The sequence below is a fragment of the Hermetia illucens genome, chromosome 1 (genome assembly GCF_905115235.1).
Source record: "Hermetia illucens chromosome 1, iHerIll2.2.curated.20191125, whole genome shotgun sequence".
In the NCBI taxonomy this organism is placed as follows: domain Eukaryota; kingdom Metazoa; phylum Arthropoda; class Insecta; order Diptera; family Stratiomyidae; genus Hermetia; species Hermetia illucens.
Window position 1 is genome coordinate 176,377,657 of NC_051849.1, and position 10,349 is coordinate 176,388,005.

The 10,349-nt window shown below is 41.3% G+C and overlaps 1 protein-coding gene across 1 annotated transcript; it reads right to left on the reverse strand.

Moving 5' to 3' along the window:
* Positions 1–7,865: 7,865 nt before the first annotated feature.
* LOC119661670 lies at positions 7,866–9,129 on the reverse strand. The gene is made up of 4 exons (XM_038071107.1): positions 8,975–9,129; positions 8,749–8,910; positions 8,187–8,357; positions 7,866–8,106 (listed from the first exon to the last, which is right to left on the reverse strand). The coding sequence occupies exons 1-4, from the start codon at positions 9,071–9,073 to the stop codon at positions 7,933–7,935; spliced, it is 606 nt and encodes a 201-aa protein (XP_037927035.1). The 5' UTR covers positions 9,074–9,129; the 3' UTR covers positions 7,866–7,932.
* Between the last annotated feature and the right edge of the window lie 1,220 nt (positions 9,130–10,349).

Genomic DNA, 10,349 nt, shown 5'->3' on the forward strand with positions numbered 1-10,349 from the left:
ATTCGAAACACTTCTCCTAGCGACATACAAGAGCCCGTATGCCAGTTTCGTAGAAGTCCAATTTTTGGGTGTTGATAAACTGGTCAAAGGCAATTTTGATAGCCTCTTCATTCCTAAATTGCTTACCCGCCAAAAAATGATCCAAATGCTTAAGATGGTGGTAGTCGGTTGGTGAAAGGTCCAGTGAATATGATGAATGAGGCAGAGTCTCATACTGCAATTCGTTCAATTTTTGAACATGAGGTCGTGCATTGTCGTGAAGGAGTATCACACCATCTCTGTTGATTAATCTCGGCCGTTGAATTCTCAATTTTTGGTGCATTTCCTCGTGTTTGACACAGTATTTCTGTGTATTTATCGTTTCTCCAGGTGCCAAGAAAGAATAGTGGATAGCTCCACCTGTAGACCACCAAACAGTCACCATCACCTTCTTCGGATGGAGGCTCGGTTTCGGCATATGCGTCGGTGGCTCATCAACATCTAGTCATTGTGCTGATAGGCGACGAGTGTCGTATAATATCCACTTTTCATCACATGTCACTATTCTGTGCAAAAAGGGATCGCTTCTGTTGCGGGAGAGTAAAGAACTGCAAATTTCCATTCGAAGCGCCATGTTTTGCTCCGTAAGGGCATGCAGAACCCATTTGTTGAGATTTTTCATCTTTCCAAGTTGTTGCAAGTGCCCGCAAACTGTCGAATAGTGTACGCCCAGTTTCTCTGCAATGTCTCGTACAGACTAACATGCGTTGGATTCGACTAGCAAACGCGTAGCGTGGCTCACTTTGAAGGTTTACGACGCCTGACCGGAATTTTTCGAACCACCAACGTGTGGTTGTCGGCAATGCTTGTGGAAGTGGAGGATGCTCGAAATATTCTCATCATCTATCCATCATGGCTCGTCGGTCAGTAAGCAAAATATCGTTCTTGTCATTAAGGCAACAGAAGTGTTCGATATCCTGTGTGTTCTCGTGTCGGCTTTTGACAAGTCAATACAGATTTCTCTCGCCATTCCGAGTATCCAGTTTATTGTAAAGTTCCTTAAAATAAATAATATCGATCGCTTTCTTTGCTTGCTTGTTGGCATTCTTGTAAATTTGCCAAATGACCGGCGTTTAATCGTTGAGAAGTTCGTGGTAGAGGCGTTTCTTTTCATGGACCTTTATTTCAACGTCGTCATTCCAAGACCCTCTGGTTGTTCATTAGGTTGTGGTGTGCGGGTCACTTAAACCGTATGGATGAGGATGATCTAGCCCGAAAAGTCTATAAGGTAGGAAAGAAGACAGAGCCTTCCTGAGATGGAACGATGGTGTAGGCCAGGATACCAGACAGGTTTTAGGAATATTGAATTGGTGGTCTTCGGCTCAAAAATTTAGTATCGAAGGATGCTCATCTTTTGTGTATATGTTTAAATTAATTTATCCAAATATGAAACCACCACCACACCGAACTTAGCTGAGATTCTGAAAGCAATTTGGTGAGAAATGACACTTACTTGAAACAAACCTTTTCTGGTGCCCCGACCGTCGTCGTTGATTACGAGGATGAGGCAATGGAGAGAGGAAAAATCCACGACAAATTACATTCTTGTCTGAAATCGATTTTCACGCCTTATGTATCTGAAAGGGGGCTTTTGAAATGCTTGCCTTGTTCCAGTTTTTATGGGAGGAAGGGAAACAAGGAGTGGGAGAGTATCCCCAAATAAACGGTTCTTATAAAATTTAATTCTTTTATTAAAAAAAAAACCAAAACAAAAAAATACCATTTTGGTTATAATTTTAAGTTGCGGATTACGAACCACACAGAGCTGGTAACCATTTTCTTCTTTTTTTATCCCTTTTGTCATTGAAATTTCCATTCCGGGACTCTAGGAAAACTGCGGGACCGGGGAAATCTCCCCTTTCGACCCCCTCAGATCTGATTGTAGTTTTTGAGTTTTTGAGGAACTTGAGGAGGAGTCTATTGTGAGTTTGCGAATAATTCATGGCGGCACTCAAGCAAAGCAGGGCATTTAAGGGAACACATCTCACTAAAAGGGCGCTTATATGGCTCAGGTTTGAATAATTCGCGAAAGCATGCACTAGCAACATTGGTCGATTCGATTAATGCAGAAGGTGTGCGAAGAGTGGCCACATTTCCAACGAGTGCAACAGGGACCCCATATGACGATTATGTGAAGAAAAGGAGGGACAGGATAGCCGGTATATTGCCGGAACTGGTAACTGCCCCTCATTTAGGCATCCTATCTGCCCTTACATTTTTCTGGTGCAAGAGCTCTCGGTTCGATTCAGTAGAATCTGTTTCATTGGATTAGTAAAGGGGGCAAGGATCTCTTACGATGAAAGATTCTTAAAACCTATCCTGGTGTGTAGAGGCAAGAATTCTGAAACAATTCTGTTTCCAGGACCTACTCACCAGTAGAACCAGATTATTTACTGATGAGGGGAAAAACATCCTAATTGCCTTTGCTTATTTACCCTATGATTCTTTGTGTTTTCCACCGACGCAAGAACTAAGGGATCTAGTAGCGTCTGCAGAATCAAGTGGTCTCGAACTTTTAATAGGTTTCGATGCGAACGCTCAACATATTTGTTGGCGCTGTAGCAAATGCAATTCAGGAGGAGGAGCTATTTGATTTCATCACTTTTGGTCTCATGACTGCATACAGAGGGTGCACCCCTACGATCGTGGGAGCGAGAAATAGTGAAGTAATTGACCTAACAATCTGTACTTCAAAGGTGTTCGAGTTAATTACAGCCTGGCGGGTGTTTGAAAAAGTCTCACTTTCAGATTACTGTTATATAAAATTCAATCTCACTATTGCGGGCGAACAGTTTGTAATATAAGGAGAGAACCCTAGGAAAATAAATTGACGGTGTTTGACTATGAATGGAAAACTGTAAATTGCCCACTTTTACAGTGCTATGAAGAGACTTAGGCTATTTACCGAAGCTAAAGCGGTAAAATGGTTGCTTGGTAGAACCACAAACTGCAAAACCTCAGGAAATCAACCAGATGATTTCCGAACCGTGCTTGTAAAAGCGAGAAGAATGAAGACTGGTTAAATTTCCGGAACTCACAGTGTGACTATAAGAGGATCGTAAAATGTTCGAAATGATTCATTTAGAGGGTACTGTGAGGTACTGGAAGGCAAAAGAGAGACTTCAAGGCTATGTGGAGTTCTTAAAAGTGATGAGTCGGCGAAGTTGGACTCTCTTAGAAAGCCCAATATTATTTTCACGAACTCGAGACTGGAATCAGTACATCCTTTTGAAAATACACCACCCGGGAGAACTATAGAGAAAAGGTTCTTTCGAGCAAACATGTAAAGGTAAAGTTGAAACAAGCTTTCACAGGCTGTGGGCTGTGTAGACGATCCTTTGCTTCAACATGGGGACTCAGGTCTCATGTGGTAATGTGGATATATGTTGCAATCATTAGGCCAATGTTCGCTTATGCATCCGTAGTGTGTTGTGTTAAGGTGAGACAAAAAGGTTTCACCGTAAACTAGCAGCACTGCAAAAAACTGTCTGTCTGGGTATTACCGGTGCCTTGAGCACGGCATCTGGCGCAGCTTTAAATGCCTTATTGAATTTGCGGTTTTTGGATATGTGCATTTACTGTAATTTTATTTATTATGTAGTACAATGAGAGCAGCTCATAAACTAATTCGATTAGATCTATGGGGAAACAATGAATATGGAGGTACAGGGCATTGGAGGCGTTACTGTCAGAACTGAATCTAGTTCTTACAATACCTTTCGATTCCCGGGTTCCCACACATCTGTTTGGTAGGAGATATGAAGTTCCCCTGAAACGTAGAGAGAAATAGGAAATCCCACAGGAATGCGTGGTGGGATCCACGGAGGACTTCTACATCGATGGTTCATAAACAGAACAGCCGAAGCCGGAGTCTAATTCTCGAATGAAAACGAGAAGCGAGCAGTTCCTTTGGGACAATATGCAAAGGCTTTTCAAGATTGTGTCCGGATAGGTGAGTGGTTAGAGCACAAGGCTGTCGTACGGAAGGTCTCAGTTCGAATCTCACTGGCAATGGGATTTGAATCGTGATTTGACGTCGGACACCAGTCGACTCAGCTGTGAATGAGTACCTGAGTCAAATCTGGGTAATAATCTCGGGCGAGCGCAATGCTGACCACATTGCCTCCTATAGGATACTGTAATCCTGTAGTGTACCGTTCCGGTCTTGAATGAAGTACTCTAACACACTTCAAGGTCCTAATACAAAATGGATTGTTGCGCCAACGATTATTATTATTTTCAAGATTAAGTATATGCGATCCTAAGGGCAGGAAACTGGATGATTGGCGAACAGTTGAGTAGTCCTTTGATTAATTCGAAAATCGTTTAGGAATGCGGAAATTGTTTGAATGCTGTCTCTGGATTCAATACGGTGGAGCTACTCTGGGTGTCTTGTCAATGTGATGTGAGGGACATGAAATATCGGATGCCCTAGCAAAAGAGAGTTCAATCTCCCCGATGCCGGGATGGGAATTAGCAATTGGAGTATCAGTAGCAAGGTTGTCTTCATAAACTGCGAACAAGCTTCCTATAATGACGTGTGGCAAAGCCTAAATGTTGCTGGACACACCAAACTTTTGATATCAGACTAACCTCAAGGTTCACGATCCCTGAGTGTGTGGGATTTTTATCCACTAAACCACCTCTCGTCAAGCTATGACTAAGATTTCCCAATTTAGCAGTTTTCTTTGCATATTTAAGTTTCGTTTTTATTGGAAGAAGACCCTGTGGTCCACTCTAGCACTTTGGTTGACTTTGCTGAGGAATTGGCTTTTCCTCAGTAGCATATGCAAACATGCATACCGCAAAGGTTATCCTGTCGAATAGCAGGAAGACTTCCAGATGTATTGTGAGCATTCTGATAGGACATAATTCACTCGCTAGATATATTTTCAGAATAGGAATTGTGCAAGGTTATATGTGTCCATCCTGTAATGCGGAAGCGGAATCCACGGAGTATTTTCTATGTGGTTTCCCCGCCTATGGACACATCAGACATCGTTGGTGCTAATGTGCTTCAGTTGCAATGGATGGCATCCACTAACGGAAATCCTGCGATACATAAACGAGTCCGGGAGTGGTTGGAGAGACGGCATGAGATTAGTAATAATCTTACCCAGTTTCTCACGGTGCATGGAGGATATCGCCAGCACCCCTACAGGTTTGAAATGGACATCTCACTCGATGGCCCAAACTGCAGTGCTGTCCCAGGGGATCCAGAGCACGTATTCATTCAGTGTCCGAGACCAATGGAAGAAAGGAGGAACCTAGTGGAAACTCTAGGAGAGGTGCTGTTATCAGAAAACCTGCTATGGAGAATGCTAGCAGGTACGTAGGTTTGAGATATGTTGAAGTTCATGATTGGATTTATCTAGAAACTGTGAAAGGTGAGAAATATCAGGAAAGCGCGGTTACGAACGCCGCGTATAGAAGAAAGAAGACCAATCTGGAATGAGCAAAACTCCTCCTCGTGATGGAATACATTGTTATACAGAAGAAGAAGGAGATTTACAACTCTTCAAAAAAAAAAGCAGGCATTGAATCAACTTTAATAAGGTTTAGTTTCACAAAAACTCCAAAAAACGTCACACTAAACGATTAAACTGAAACTAGATGCAACAGTCACAAAAGACAATAATGGAACGGTTAAGGTCAAAAGTAGATCAATGATTGCTAACAAAACTTAAACTTACCTCCTGCTAGTATGGTTGCTTTCCAAGTTTCATGCTTCATCGTGAGTATCTATCCACGTCACATAGATGGAAATTGAAAAGTTGGACACTCGCATATAGGACCCAGCATAGGAGGATGCGCTGAGGGGGGAGATACAGTTATGTCGAAATAGGCAGGACATGTTATTGCTTTTTTTAACAGGCCCGGGTTAGATTATAAAACGAAGGGGTACTAGTAAGTAAGTGACGTCAAAATATAGGTGAAATAAATCCTTAATGTAAATACGGAGCACCTGGCCCGTTGAGAGGGGGTAGAAGAGGGAAGGGGGGAGTTATCCTGCCTTGGAATTTCCTCTAGGGATTGCAGAAGATAAACTTTAACAAAATTGATATAATTATGCGGCGCGACAGCCATTTGGACATTTTCTCATGGAACATGCGGTCCCTGTACAGACCGAATGCCTGCTGAGCAACTAGCCAATACTCTGTCCCAATATAAGGCTGATGTAACAGCACTGCAAGAAATGCGTTGAACAGGGACTGGTTTCCTGGAGAAGAGCCACTATACCATATATTATAGCGCCCATCCAATAAACCATGTGTTCGAAGTAGGTTTCTTAGTCTGCCAAAAAAATGAAAATGGAAAATATAAGCGAAAGGCTATGCACTCTGCATTTGCGAGGCAAATTCAGAAATATAAGCCTCATAAACGTTCACGCTGATTGAGCAGACCCTCGAAGCCTGTCCCAAATATTATATGATATCAAAATCATACTTGGAGATTTCTACAGTCAAGTAGGGATGGAGCCCGTATTCAGGCATCGGCTCCCATAGCTTACATAGGGATACTAATGATAACGGACTGCGGATTATTCATGGGCCTTTCGAGACAGGACCACTTTCAACCAAATTGACCGCCTGCTGATCGAATGCCACAACCTCTCAGTCTTGTTAATGTCAGAACATATAGGGGGCCAATATAGACTCGGGTCATTATCTCGTTGGTATAGTGCTCTGAGCACGATGGATGCCGCAATAACCGCAACTAACAGATGTCCTGAAGATGAAGCATCAATAAATGATTTTCACAATCACCTGAAGTATGTTATCATAAATACGGCCACAAGCACACTTGATCCCAGCCGCAAGGAAAGTCGAAATAGTCGGTTCGACTATGAACGTAAGCTAGCAGCGGAACGTAAGAAAGCCGCATACGCACTCAAGCATGCATCCTCTTTAACGTGGCCCTGGAGAAAGCGGTTCCCTATGCAGATGTCAATGCGAGAGGCACCATCCTCTTCAAGTCCATCCAACTACTGGCCTACGCTAGCGATATTGACATTATGGGAAGAACAACAGCCTATCTTCATCTAGATCGAGAAGGCGGTTGCACATTAATGAAGGCAAGACAAAATATATAGTGGCAATGTCAGCTCCAATAACCAATCAACTAACAACATCAAATCGCATTGGTTAAAGGAGAAGAAAAAAATGTGGGAATACAATTTTGAGACCCTTGATAATTTTTCCTATCTTACTTTACAAGACTGTGATCTTGCCAGTCCTTATGTATTCCTCGGAGGCCAGGATTCTTAGCAAAAGAAAAACTGCGAACTCTTGGCCGCTTTCGAGAGAAGAATCCTCCGAAGAATTTTGGGCCCCCTACATGAAGATGGATGATTCCGTAGCCTACATAAAGACGAAATCTATGAACGACACCACGACCGTCAGGTTGTAGATAAGATCCTGCTCAACAGGTTCCGTCGGCCGTTTACCTAATCCGTATGGATGAGGATGATCCAGCCCGAAAAGTCTATAAGGGCAATATCTATGGTAGAAAAAGAAGAAGAAGCGGACGCTGCTTGAGATGGCGATGGCGTATCAGGATGTTCGACAGCTTTTAGGGATATCAAATTGGTGGATCTTGACGCAAAACCGGAATGTCTGGAGTTCCTTATAAAGGCAGGCCTAGACCGGATACTGGTTGTTGCGGTCATTTGATGGTGATGATGACTCTGTCGGTTCCACATCGTTGAACATTCCCACAGCGGAAAGCTAAATATCTTGTTGCCTATTTGCCGGGTGCAACTACATAAGATAAGCATTTTCAAACAACGTTAAATCTAAATTGAAAGCAAAGAAAAACCATACGAATAGCTGGAAAGCTCACATTTTTATTGGCATATTTAATAATTCCGATCGAATTCAATTAGGACGCAACTCACAGAATATCGAACTCCACGCTTACACATCCGCGAACATCAACATCGTCAGTTGTTGCCGACTTTTTATGGAATAACATTTGAAGAAGGTATCGTCCTTTCGGCGGATCCTCTGTAATGTACTTGGTGAGGTATTCCGTTCGAAGCGTTACTGCTTGCATGTCAAATGTTCCCTAGACGGGAAGAAAGCGGAGAAATGTGAATGAGCGAAATTGTCGTAAAAGTTCACTATCTTTAGTAGAAATATACAAACAGTCGTTTCTCCGCAATGAGATCCGCTCATAGCGCTGGAAATCATATACCAAATTCCACTATTGTCTCGCTTAAATTGGTCACAGTGCAGTGATTCAATGAAAGTCTTGCCGTTGCTATTGCATTGTCCTGTCGTGGTCGTCTGGGGGCAATGGAAGATCGTTATCAGGAGCTGTAATATAAATAACGTTTATTATATTTTGTTTGGCTGCTCTCTGAATGCAATATGCTTTTATCAGGAAGCCATTCACATGGAATCTAGTGGACGGGGATGCTAGCAAGCAGAGGTAATAGCCGGAATACCAAATTTCATGGTTTGTTGCGGGCATATATAAATATTATTTTGATGACGACTTTTTTGTAGTTTCCTTTAAAGTAATAGAACTTTTAGGGAGACTGCCTGCTCTTGTTTGACTCAAATTGGCTATGTATAATTTGAAGAGTTGAAATACTATATCCTCGTATTTCCCCAGGGAAAGCAGGAGTCGATTTGTCCTTTGCAGTACTCATTATATAGTTGTATTTAGATATGTACACAGAGTTGTAATAAATCGAAAACTCACCTCCTTTTCTCTGGTATCCACTGACCGGACAACATAATTTCCATGCATTGTGTTTACGAAACCACCCTCATTTTCGTATTGGACTTCGGTGATTTCAACAGGATACACTTCACCCTCGTGTAAGACTCCATTGCAGTTCCCAAATTGTGTAATATTTGTTTTCTGAAATAAATGTGAAATAAGATGAGATCTAATTGAAAATATATTCACCGGAAATTGTCCTTACAAAGGGAAGTGCAAAAGCAATCAAGCTGAGTATCGACCAGATTCGGAGATAAGTTTTCATGTCGAATTTAAATGCAAGACCGAACTGCGAACTACACATGCTGGTCCCATGGCTATTTATATAAACAATTCCTGGTAATGTGTTATTAGGTTGAATTGGTAGTTTAATGTACGAAATTGAATCAAATCATGTAATTGTTATTGGCGTCCATATAATTGGCGGAGGGGGCTCTAGGTGGTATCATTAGTGAAAATTACAGATCTTGCCGGTGGCCTGCAAATATATGTAGATGACGGTTTTTAATGAACTATGGACTACCGATTGGGGAAGGTAAGTTATTTTGGTAATGAAGTTGTTACAATTTAGTTTCTTTTAGTGACAAAATAGTGTTACATCTGCGTGAATCACTTGTTAGCTGTAGTATCTCGGTTTTCGTTATTAAAGAAGCTATCAATCAATGTCTCATGAGCAGCAATTAAATCTTAAACTTTGGACCTGAACTTGAATCTACTCAAAATGAATTCGTATCAAATAGATAGAAACTGAATATACTTTTGTGAATTTTTACATTCAATTTACTGGTGGTTTTCTGATCACGTGGCTACAATTGCCGTAGTTCGGTGATCGCGTATGTCATATTTTTATGCATAGTAATGATGCAGCTTCTACTAGATATGGGGAGCGAAAGTGGCGCTCTCATGGATTCATAAGATACTATCATTTGATGGGTGTATCTGCTAATGTGGCTAGCATTTGCACGTACTCTCTGAGGTGACAATCGACTTTTTTCCTCACTCCTACCAATTTCGTGATGAAATCATTTAATTATTCAGTTGTCGGTTAGTTTTGAAACTTTTCTCGGTGGACGACAATAATTCTGAACACTCTGCTGAACACGCCCTTTTGTACTGTGTCGTAAACCATCTTTTTGTAATTGCTGTAGTTCACTTTAGGTTAGTAGCCCTCCGTTTACATAATCACAAACAACCATGATCGTGCCCAAGGGCAAGCTGAGATCACGAAGCTGATGCTTCAACGACTTCGGATATCGCACTGCCATACAACGAGCTATTAAAAACATTTTTTGAGATTTTATTTTGTTTCTCCTCATTAAAATCGTTTCATTGTCTGTTTTGTGTTTAGTTTTAAAAATCATTTTATTTTCAAGAAATAGGTAACAATAATATGTAGATTGGAAAAATTAACAAAAAAACAATTTTTTAAACTAACAAAAATAACTTAAATCTAATGGCCACTGTTGGCTCTCAAAATTTTTTGAAAACGGTTTATAGACGGAGAAGAGAAAGAGTAAGAAACAAAAATCTAATTTTACAATAGGTTTTTGGGAAATGGTCAAAAACCCGACAAAATTCTC